Consider the following 12,796-nt stretch of genomic DNA (forward strand, 5'->3'; position numbering starts at 1 on the left):
TGACAACATGAATTATACGTTAAACCTTTCAGAAATGAGATTAAAAGTTTAAAATCACACAAAAAGCTTAAAATCACACAATTTTCTAATTGTAATAATTATTGAACTGCCTGATCCCAATCGGTTTACAGAAGAAAAAAAAATCACTATAAAAATAAAGGAAATATAAAGAATGGATAAAAATGCTGTATAAAGAAATAAAAATTCTGTGTAAAGAATGAATAACATACTAAATCCTCCTTCTATTCTTTTTCAATTTATTTTAATGAAGCAGAAAATTTTTACATAGGGTAAAAGCTCTGACCATTGAAAGAATTACCTATGTGTTAAACTTTATGCAACATGATGTTGAAATGATGGAAATTAATGGAGACTGGAAAGTTAAGCTTGCTCCCTAAACCTGTGGAACAGCTCATTACCTTTCTCCTCACCTATTGCTGAGTCTCCTACACCTGTGCTCCTTTCTCATGACTTCACACCTTCGATCAGTCCCCCAAACAATACCCTACACCCAGACTGACCTACTTCTCTCATTTTCTATCATCATACCCATAGCCCTTTGCACGTTCAATATCGGTCATGCTGACGGTTCTGTGCCTTCCAGATGAATCTATCTTTTTATCAGGTAACCAGCTCCTGCTGTTTCTCAAGCTCCTATATTCCCTGTCTCAGCAAGGAATTCCGTGGTTCTGTTACTCTCTGCTCAGAGGTCTTCTACCAACTCTAGTGAGAAGCACTGAATCATAGTGGTAGTACACAATAACAAGAGACAGAATATCATTTGGGGAGACGCACCATTTTGGCTTACTTTTCCTTTTCTACCCTTCTCCTTTCCTTTTGATGCTTACGTGTTCAGGATCAGCTCTCTGCACCAGAAGCCCCTTGGACACAGCTCTTCCCAAAGCCCAGAAGTCTGCTTAGGAAAGCTCACATAACCAAAATTGGTAATCCAAAAAGCTAGGGTAATTCACCATCTCTCTAGTGGGAACTGCATACTTTCTCTCACTTTTCATTCCTCCTAAGTCCATAATGAGCACTGATAAGTCCTGGTACATACGTACACAGGTCTCTAACCCTGGACCTCTAATGAAAGCTGAAAGCTTTAACTAATTAAAGCTTTTGTATGCGTGAGACTTTTTTTCATTTTCTTTTTTAACATTTACCAAATGGATAAACACAAAGCAAAAGCCACTTTCTTAATCCTATTTATCTGCAGAGTTATTATTTTAATCTCTCTCTTTTACTGACACAAAAAAAAAGGCCACAAGTTATTTTTTGCTTTTAAGAGACTTTCTGAACAATGGAAAAAATGTATTCCTAATCTTCCTTTTCTAAAGGCTTTGCAGATACTAACCATGTGAAATCCTAAGAGAAATTTTACATGCATCTCTCAAATTTTGTAGGAAAAATAAATTAATGTCATGTATTTGACTACTATTTACTATTATGTTAACATTCATTAATATACTTAATAGGCAATTTTTTCTTCCAGAGGTCATGGTTTTTAATCCCTCTCATTTTATGTTCTGAATGTTTTATAATTTTTTTGTCATTAAAAAAGTTACCTTTTTACACAAGTCTTATCACTTAAACAAGACACAAAAACCATAGCAATATTTCTTAATGTATTATATAAAGCTTTTTTACTGTATCCTGTTTCATACTTTTGGTACAGTACCTCACATTTGCTACTGGATCATGTGTAAGTTCAAGCACAGGCAGAAAGAAGTATTTACAGAAGAATGATTTGGAAAACAGTTCCATAATGAATTCACAGGTATCTAAAAAACGAAGTCTGTTCCAGTAACTTTTTCCTTGGCCCAGTTCTGAAAAATAACAATCCACACGCATTACCTATAAAGTTTTCACTGTCAGTTAGAAAACACTTCAAAGGTTAACCTTTGACTGAAACATAATAATCATACTTGTCACAAGACACACTTTCTCAGCCTATCTCAAATCTTCCTTTAAGTGGAAGCCTAAACCCACTGAATTCAGTGAGCATTTTTGTCAGTGACTACAATGAGACAAGAAACTCAACCTTTGTCACTTTAATCATTTGAAAAAAAATCAAAAATAGCAAGTGAACTAGCTTATATGTTGAACACACCCCTGTGTGCCTTTCAAACCATGTCACAGGTGCATTGAAACAACTGTGTAAGCATTAAGGATTGTTAATGAGAACCTTTCAACCTTCTATATTATCTTTAGAACATATAGCATAGACCAGAAAGTCATCTTAGAGACTTCAGATACATTCCTCACATATTCCGAATATATTTTGACTGGTGATACTGTGAGCCAGATCAGTGGAACTGAATGTCTTCCAACTGTAATCCTACCACTGGTGGTAGGGAGTTATGGTGATTAAATATAACCATAATTAGATCTTCAGTCAAAATTAACTTGCTTTTCTAAGCAATCAAAGAARAATTATCTTACGTTCAATAAGTTTCTGAATGACCTCATGCCTCTGTTCTTGCTTGCGATTGTACCGTAAGTAAACACAAAGAGTTCGAGCAGCTGCTTTTTGGACTGGCAGGACATTCTTGAAAGAAAAAGAAAATACAATTAAACATAACTGAAAGAGTATGACTAAAAATGTATAAAAATTTCTAAAGTAGAAAAAATAGCTGAAAATTAGCCTTCCTAACTTTATAAATTTTGAAATAATAAAGAATGTGTTTATCAGATTAGTAGAATGCAAAACCTACATATCTGTATGCATTTGCACATGGTAAATCAAAGTAGAAAAGAGGTATAGCTAAATTTTAGAATTTGTTTAAACTGCTTAAGAACCCAAGTTTGTTTTTTTTTTTAAATAAAGTAGACCAAATGTTTTAAAAGATATTAAAGAATCTAAATCCTAGTGATTTCAGGTGCTTAAAAAGTAAAACTTGAGGGAGCTCCAAAATCACTTTTGAAAGTGAATACTATGCACTTAAAACACATAAGCACTTTTTCTAACACTTTAACACTGCATATTCAGCCTTACTAATGACTGGGGTCTTTCTCAAAGTGAGATGCTAGGAATTTATTTTCCTTTTTTTCTAGTAATATAACCTACACTACTTTCCTCACTTCAAGATTAATAGATATCATAGATTCAAAATTATTTCATGTTTGTTCAGTAGAAGTTTATTTACAAATATAGTCATTTAACATTTTATTGTTACTTTTTATAATCCAAACTTTTGTCAAATTACAGATTTACGGCTGCCAGAACTGCCTCATTTGCAGGTACAACTACTTGTAAAATGCTGGTTGCCTAGAAATTTGCCCCTGAAATGTTTAAACATTAGCATATTTCATTCAAACATAATTTCTTGTATAACATATTTTATCTTAATTTCACTTCCAACAATGCACTGTATTCCTATACCAAAAGGAAAGACCATGACAGAAAATATCATCCTGCCAAGGAGACTGGAAGAATAGGAATATTAGTCAACTAAAATACAATTCCCATGAAGCACAGCAACAACTATGTTTTAAGAGAAGAGTTGTCAAGGAAAAATGCATGTTATTTTGGTGTGTATCAGCATTTATAGTTTCTACTGTAATGCAAAATCACACTGATGGAGGTTATATCAATATAGGATATTATTCAGTCACTTTTTTATTCAAATATTGGAGGCTAAAATAAAAAGCATCCAGTTTTGTTTAAGAATTTTAATGAAGCTATAATTAAGTTTAATTTATGTTTTAACTTTCAGCTACTATTTCTATTGATAAAAAAGGAATCCCAATTCCTCCTTTTATGACTTCATCTGTACAAGACCGTAACTCCATTTAAGCATCACTCTAATACACCTCAAAATAAAATTGACATAATGGAGAATAAGGAAGTTTAAACAATTCATGAGTCATCCATTTCTTTATTCCTTCCACCCAACTCGTTTATTAAACTACTTCTTAAATGCCTTAAATTCATGTATTTTTGGAAGGCACTTTGTATATTGTGGATATTAGAAAATAAAAGCTGCAACATCTTCTCTTACAGAGAGTTTTACTCCTAAATTAATTCAATAAAACTTCAAGCCAGTAACTCTAAATGTGCATTCATTTTCAGAATTAAATATTCTTTCATAAAGAATGGAATACAATGCAAGGTAATCTACAGAATCAGGAAAAAGACAATGTATCTCAGAGGAAAGAATTTTAATTTACCTAGAAACAAACTGATAATGAGCAAAAGGAAAGAAAGGAAATTTGGGTGGGGAGAAAATACATGATGATCTCTCCATCCAAATTCTGCTCTTCAAATGGGAAAAAGTTCTCAGATCATTTTCTCAATCTTACATGAAAAAAGAACATCCTGATAGAGAATATACAATAAGAAGTATTACCTTCAGATTAATATATAACATACAAATAGTACTATACATAGCAGATATCTGCTGCTAATTTTGCTAAAATGTCATAAAGAATAGAAAAGAGACACAAAGGCTCACGTTTGTCAAAATGATTGTCAACATTCTATGAAGAAAACGATAATAAATCTGATCACTTGATATGATATGAGGGAGACATGCATATTTTTGTAGTAACTTCTCGTGAGTTCTCCATTTTAAAGAAGTTGCTGCTCTCTGTTCTGCTGTTGTTAATGCAGGTATCAGGTCAGGGATAGACAATAACTAGAAATAAAAATGTAAGCATTAAAATAATTTTACACCTCCAACCTGTCTGTCACATTACTATGCTTAAAAAAAACAAGTCACAACAATGCAAAGAGATTTTAAGGGGTCAGTTAATTGGTCTATTCAGACAGGATCAACTACACTGAGACCATTTTCAGTAGATGTTAGTCTAACTTCTTCTTAAAAAATTCTGATGATTGGATTTATACAGTCTCCTCTAAGTAGTTTGTTTCAATGATTAACTAGTCAAAAAGCTTTTCCAGTATCCAACTAAATATATCTTCACTACCTGTTAAGCTGATTTCTCCTTATCTAACCTCTTCCCCAGACAATGGAAAACTACTAATCTTTGTAATAACCTTTTACAGGTATAAAGAGAACACAGATCATTACCATATCCCTCCTCGATCTTCTTTCTCAAACCAAGCAACCCCCTTTTTCCTCTCAGCCTCTTAAAATTTGCAATTATTCTTCTCAGCTCCCTACTTGATTTTAGTAGGAATTATACATCTTTCTTAAGTAGGAGGCAAAGACTTTATGGCAGTCAAGCTAAATTCCATTAGCGCTAAGCAAAGTGAAATATATACTGCCACACCTGGCAWGTCATTCCTATTACATGTGATACAAATTTAAAATGGTAAACATCTGACCTTTTCACATATTAAGAAGATTGAATTTTGTCTGTACAAAGAAGAAAAAAAAAATTTCTGTTCTTGCATCTTTAGAATATCTGATAATCTCTACATTTAGGAATTAATCCTCAAAACAGCATCTTGAGGCTGGGGATGATCTTTTATGTCCCATTTTACAGCTGAAGAAATGGAATTACTGAATAAAGCACCATCCAGAGCCACACACAAGTAAATTAGCAAAGCTGAGAACTGTATTCAGATCTCCTAAATCTTAATTGAGTGCCTTTACCTTAAGGAACAGACTTCTTCCTAGCAGAAACTATGTATAAGAATAGCATCTGTGGGCAGTTAAGTATTTACAATCACTTTTTGAGCATGAAACCAATTTTTAAAAAATAATACCAATTTGGATTCAATTTAATGACTGTGTTTCAAAATCTGATCTATTTAGCAACTTTGTAGTTAATTAGAAAAAGAACATGGATAAAATGTTTTTTTTAATTAAGTCTAATCTTCCAAAACCTTTTTGTATATTAAAGGCCATAAAGTCAACAAACAATCCRAAAACCACAGAAGCTTGTGTTTTTCCAAAGCAGGAACTAATCACAAAAGCCTTTTTATACAAGTACTTTCAATGATCCTCATATGTCTGAAACAACTTTGCTACTAACTTCCTTTGCATTTAGAGACTAAGTTAGAAAACATAAGGATACTAACCTTGCTTTCCGATCCACTGTTTTCCCCTCCGTTAGTCATTAGTTCAAGGATTTCAGGAAGGTGACCTACCAGTGCATCTAATACCTATTTAAAGWAAGGTTGCATGAATCATGTTTGTAATTTAACTTGACTCAATTTTTCTCTCTCACCAATATGTCCCTGCTGACACCTCTTATGCAACTGCTCTCTCACCAACATTAAAAAAAAAGAAAAAAAGAAAAAAGTGGAAAAAAAAAAAGAATAAGGTGCAACTTATTTGCATTGATGATGACTGGGATTTAAAATTGATATTTTAATATAAATACTTGAGTAACATCCAATTAAGGAAACTAGAACTATAGCTTTGATTTGCATCACTATCACAGAGCTTTCTAAACAACACATAGCATGAAATATTCAAATATGAACATTCATTCTTAAGAAATATAAGTATTTCAAAGACAGTTAAATAATAGCCCTGGCAAACATGAAAACACATATTTTGGATATTTGCCAGATGAATCTTAAAGGCAATCTTTCCTGCTTTAAGAAAAACTGTAGTTGACAAATTAAAATAGAATATACAGCTTTATTAATATAACAATCTTACTTTCAAGCATTGTAATATCTGAAATTGGACTAGAAAAGTACACCATTAAATACTTTCTGGTACCAATTCTGAGGATTTAACACATCTAAAATTTTTATTATTCAGCTAACTCCATAGGGATTGAAACGTGGAATTTTTCAAAATCACGAGCTGCTTTTGAGTCTCAACTTTCAGATGTTCAACTTGAGAAATGTTTTAAGATGGGTAAGAATTTCATAATTTACAAGCAGATACTCTATGAATAATTTTAATTCTCTTGAAAGTGTCTAACACTGAGTACCAAAATAAAATGGAGCACCTAAAAGCTATACTCATTTTTACATGCTATATCTAAAGATCCTACACAGAGAGCAAAAAGGATRAGATATTGGAACAACTGTTATCAGAGATGATTTGGTGTCAAACACACACTTCTCTTTTTCAATCCAAAAAAGTCGCACCACATTGTCTCTAATATGGCTGTTTCATATTTTACATAAGGTGAAACTGAGGCACACTAACATGTCTCAGGAACACTCAGTTAATCTGTATGAGATCTTGAACCAAAACCCCTTCTATAAGCCCTGAACTTTGAACCATACATAACTTCTTCATCCCCCTTCAACTGGAGAAATGAAAATAAAACAAAACAAAAACCTGGAACACTATTAATGACATATTTTAATACAGTATCAAAACCAAACTTTTCCACAGAACTTTATAAGGTAATAAATACTAAAATAATAAAATCTTTAAAATATGTATTAAAAAAAGCTAATAAAATCACTGTGGGTTTACTAAATTCAAACATCTTCCTATTTTTCTCTTTAATCACAGAAGGCTTGCATCTTTATGAAAAGTCTGTGAAACAGAAGTAAAAACTATTGATCAACACTTTGTCTTATTACAGTTATTAAACTTCAAGATATTCTGCCTTAATATAACAAACAAAAGAAAGTTTCAATGAGAGTACATTACCTCCAGTGACTCATCCTGTAACAGTGTTACCAGTTCTTTATGTATTGTATACACACCAGAATTTAAAAGCTTAGCAACCTAAAAACAACAGTAAGATAATAAGGTGAAACACATTTCAGGTCCATGGAACCACAACAGTTATATTACCTGTGCTTACTTTTCAGCAAGCATGAAGGAGGGGTGCAGAACAATTGTTTGATACCAGCCTTCTAAAGTTATGTACTTTTCTACTCATCACATTAAGAAAAATGATTGCATAAAGAATACGTGACAAACTATTCTCTAACTGTGAAGCATGCTTTTAGAATTAACTCTATTTAACATGTTTTTCAAAAGTGTTTAAGACTGCACTGCAAGGCCAGAGAAATTCATTCTGGAATATTAAATATCCTACTTCATGCTCCTTGGGAGAGTTAACAGTCATTCAGCTATATATTTTGTAAAAAAGAAAATACAGAAATTGGCTTAGTCGTTTTGCAAAAGTTTTGCAGACTATATATTTTGTAAAAAAGAAAATACAGAAATTGGCTTAGTCGTTTTGCAAAAGTTTTGCAGAAAGAGCAAAAATCAGTCTCCAAACTATAAAAAAGGTTTTACAACAAATATGAGATATACTTGAGGTTTTGAGATTTTTGCCATATGTAGTATTTAGATACTTTTAACAATTTTCTTTGTATGAGCCAAATGAAACTAAGAGCTTACTTCCAATCAAGAAAAAGCTTTGGGGAAATGGCTAATTAATTAAATATATACATATATATCCACCTAGAAGTGAATGCCATAAATTACTCCTATCTGGCTGACATGTGACTGCCCAGTTATGATGTTAAAAATAAATCAAACAGCAATAAATGTACATTGGTCTAATTTTACAGGTCTTTTTTACTGAGCTAAAATAACTTATTTATATATAAATAGTATCTTAAAAGCATTACACATCTGATACAAAACACTACGTAGAATAACATGCTAATTTTACAATTTCAGCAATTAATTTGGATTATCACTTGTTAAGAGAAGCCATCAAAAGGTAAACAGACAACTGGAAATCCATCTGCCTTCCTCAAGATGGTGGAAATAAAGTTACCTTAGCTTCATTTATGACTCTACTACTGATTTAAAAGCTTCCAGCAAGCTGCTTAACTTCTCATTTTCTCCAGCTACAGAATGAGATAAAAAGCTAGCTCCAGGACTGAAACATGAAGTTTCTCAGCAAAACACTACGAATACTTTGGACAAAGATCTCCCTATATGGATTATTAAAATCAGGAGAGCGACTGTATATTCATTTCTGGAATGCACCCCATATAGTCAACAGTATCTAAGCAGCTGTGCATTTTTGAACTTTTATGAAAATAATATAGCAGAGCTTATATAAAACTGAATGGAATAATAAAAATATGTATGTTTTTACATCTGCATAAATTTCAAAGTAGTTACATATTAAATTTGAGCAATTAGCTTATATTTGAAACATATAAATATTCTCTACAGACTACCAGTATAGTAGCAAACTGTACAGTTCTAAAGAAGGGTTTCAGGACCAGAGTGGCAAGTTCCTTTCTCCTGCTTGTCTCACGTTTTCTTGTCTTCTACATTTATTTATCTGCTTTGTCTTCTTTTCCTTAATTTCTTCTTTCAGTTAGTTTCTTATATTCTGCACCATGAAATTAAAGAACTCATCCTGCCTTGATCCTATTCTATTCTCTGACCCATGGCCATAGCATTCAAAATCGTCATATAGTCTGATTACTACAATCGCTTACGTGATTACGTAGCACTTGATCATTTTAAATTTCTTCAAACTTTTGTTCCTTAAAAACTCAGCTATCAATAACAGCCTGTTCTAGGCAAATGTCAAGCCACTTAAATAAATGTGTACATAGGCTATAACTGTGTAGCAGAAGAGACTGAATACATTCGACGAACTAAATCACGTTAACAAGTTTTCTCAAGTCTTTTTATTTCAGTTTAACAGTCACAATTATAAGTTTAAAGAAGAAAACAGTATAAAACAAAAAAGAACCTAAGTAATAACAAAGAACCTTTGTAGACCTACTTCACAGAAGCCCATGGCCATAGTGTATCTGACTGGAACTTCAGGGTCATGACAAAGACAGAAGAATGTAGAATACAATTCCAAATGGAAGTTCTTTGGATCCACAAAAACAATCATGGCCTGTGGAAAAATAAGGTCTTTTATTAACTGTACAGCCAAGGGTCACACTATCAGAGATTATCAGATGTAAATACTGAGTTACAACCAGAAGGACACTTGGAGGTAACTTGGAGATAACAAGGCTGTGATTTTAAAGAGGAGGTGTGGCATTTCTGATGACCATGTGAACACACAGGTGTCAGATAACTTCCAGCTTTGAGGACCCCCAATCCTGATTTACGGACATGCTGAAGGATTTTTCTGAAGACACAGACTGAAAACACAAAATATCAAGCCTTAATTTTATAAATATTGCTACTGTTTCCGTAAACTAGTGGAAGCTGCAATAGGAGACTTCAGAAAGAAATAGTGTTTCAGCAAGTGGCAAAGCAAACATCTGAACTTCAACATAATTGTGTGTGTACATACCTTGCTTTTGCTCAAGTAAACCAACAGATGTCTACCTACATACTTGGTGCTTGTCTTTAAAAGGCAGCATAAAAATAACTATCTGCTAGCTCTTGGAATAAACACATTTGCTTTAAATATAAATGCAAATATCAAAATACAAAGTAGAGTACTAGGTTTAAAGACCTTAAAAGACTTTTTGCATTCAGGAACAAGAGTAAAACAGGAACCCAACCACTCACAGTCAGTCTTCAACTCCCTGGAATGCCACAACACAAAGCAAACAGAAGATCCAGTTTTGGATGTTTAAAAATAGGGACTCTGTTTCACAGCCATTTTCTCAATGCCTTTGTGCTAAGGGTTTTGAGAAAACATAAATAAAAGTAGTCTCCTAGTCCAAACTTTCCAATGTTTTTCCTGAAGCTTTGCAGTGAGGAAGCTTTCTAGTAATCCTTTTGGACAACATCTACTTTAAGGTATTTACTTGAACTTTGCATGGGAGGCTAGAATATAGCTAAAAATGTATAATGTGGTAATAATTTCTTTATATTTCATGTAGKCCTATTTAGTGAAATGTGCACAATACAACTTATTTAATCTTAAAATATCAGCTTACTTACTGGAAAATTGTAAGCACAGTTCTTCCTCACTGAAATGTATTTCTTTTCCTGTTCCAGAGTTTGAAGTTGTAGCTGATTATCATTGTGTCCATTCTCCTGCTGTAAACCCAATGTGCAAAGTTTCTTATAAAATTCTAAAAATCGTAAGTGCTGCTCAGGAGTAAAAATGCCTCAAAAAAAAAAAAAAAAAGATAGTTGTTTGCTTTTCTCATTTCAAATGCTATCAATACTGTCCAAAAAGCAGATCTGATTTATGAATACATCAAATATATCAATTTTTATTCTCCCCTCCCCCCTCAAGTCTAGTGGAGTATCATCAGTACACATTACACAGAAAAAATAATTACAGGAAATGAAATAATTACAGAAAATGAAAGCTAACTACAAAAGATTGAGTCTTAATTTCTGATTACATATTATCTTGAAATACTCAGGATTTTTAGTTGCAGGATTGTGAATGTATTTGATTGTTCTACTAATACTGGTTTCTTCATGACTAAATTTTGGGCTATTTATGGACCTCAATGACATAAAAAATATATGCATGCAGAAAGTGGAAAAATTAGGCCATGTTGCTACAGATGATTGAGAGGTATATGAACATGTAAGGACAAAATTAGAAAACTCAAAACAAACTGGAATGCAAACAGCAAGATGACATCAAAAATTAAAAGAAATCATTTGATAACTACATTAGTAATAGGAGAAGGACCAAGGAAAGACTCAGTTTGCTACTCAAGATAGAGGAGAAAGCTATTAGTCACTGATATAAAGAAGGCTGAAATGCTTAATTGCTTTTATTTTTTTATTATGTTTTTGTCTCAGAAATTCATTAGTATCATCAGCTATGATCAGGTTCAGCACAATTAATAACAGTGACAAAGAGGAAAGATTTAAGCTGTAAATAAAGAAGGAACAGGTCAGTGAATACTTGGACAATGAGAGGTTTTCAAAATGTGCAAGGCCAGATGTGCTTCATTCAAGTATTCAAGAGCATTTAAAGTACTGGCTACTGAAATCTTAAACAAGTGGATGCCAGACTGGAAAAGGGCTGAAGTGGTACTGATGTTTAATAATGGGAAAGGGGGAAGGAGATGCCATAAAATTATAGATCCGTCAGCTTAATTCCCTTTTTTGAAAAACTTGGAATAATCATAAAACCTACTTGTAAGCACCTAAGAGGAAACAAAAAAATGAGTAACAGCCAACATATCAAGAGCAAAACCTGTGAAAGTAATTTAATTTCCTTCTAGTACTGGATAACAAGACTGGTGAATGCAAAAGAGGCAGTAAATGTCATATATCTTGACATTCTCATAAGCAAAATAAGAGGTCAGGAGAGATAGATGAAAAATGTATAAAGTTGCTGGAAAATCGCTTAGAAAAGCGGCTAAGAGAAAGCTACCCATGGTTCACTGCTAAGATAGACAAATCTATAAAGAAGGGTCTGTCCTAGTTTAGGTACTATTCAGTTCCTTTATTATTTTTGGATGATAGATTAGAAAGTATGTTTATTAAACGTGCTGATGATATCAAGCTAGGAGGGAGACTGCTAGTTCTTCAGAAGATAGGCTTAGAGATCTTCCCAAGTTGGAGACATGGCCTTAAAACATTAGACTGTTATTCTATTAGTACAAAGGTAAGGTACCATGCTTAGCCAGATATACATCACCTGCTCAAATCTAGGAAAGAGAAAAAGTGGCTAGGTGGCACAAAACAAACAAACAAAACACTTTTGAGCTACTTCTGTTCATAGGCTGCACACGAACAAACAATATCAAAGTGTTGCAAATGGTTGCAAAAGAAAAAAAAAGCAATTTTTGTACTGTGCCTCAAAAAGGGTATCTAGCACAGAGGTGAGCATATGGTTAATATTACATTGTGTTTTCACAGGTTTCTGGTTTCAAAAGTTTAGTCATCCAACTCACACTCTTCAAAATATTCAACAAGGTATCAAAATAAATCAATCAAGCCAATAAACCAAAACCATCATATTTTCATTTCTGTCCCTGCCTAAACATAACAAAACCAATAAACAGATGGACACCTTTAGTGGAAATTCACAAAATTCAATC

General features: G+C 32.9%; 1 protein-coding gene across 2 annotated transcripts in view; it reads right to left on the minus strand.

The window, feature by feature from the left end:
• Positions 1-12,796, minus strand: part of PPP4R4 (protein phosphatase 4 regulatory subunit 4) — a 74,312-nt gene that overhangs the window by 14,594 nt on the left and 46,922 nt on the right. For both annotated transcript variants that reach the window (XM_026079527.1, XM_026079526.1), the window contains 7 exons: positions 10,722-10,891; positions 9,595-9,714; positions 7,536-7,613; positions 5,990-6,073; positions 4,455-4,637; positions 2,443-2,548; positions 1,679-1,826 (listed from right to left, as the gene is read on the minus strand). In XM_026079527.1, the coding sequence (XP_025935312.1) occupies positions 1,679-1,826; positions 2,443-2,548; positions 4,455-4,637; positions 5,990-6,073; positions 7,536-7,613; positions 9,595-9,714; positions 10,722-10,891 (889 nt within the window). The remainder of the gene's footprint in view (positions 1-1,678; positions 1,827-2,442; positions 2,549-4,454; positions 4,638-5,989; positions 6,074-7,535; positions 7,614-9,594; positions 9,715-10,721; positions 10,892-12,796) is intronic.

This window comes from Apteryx rowi, unplaced genomic scaffold (genome assembly GCF_003343035.1).
Source record: "Apteryx rowi isolate R43461 unplaced genomic scaffold, aptRow1 scaffold_5, whole genome shotgun sequence".
Lineage (NCBI taxonomy): Eukaryota > Metazoa > Chordata > Aves > Apterygiformes > Apterygidae > Apteryx > Apteryx rowi.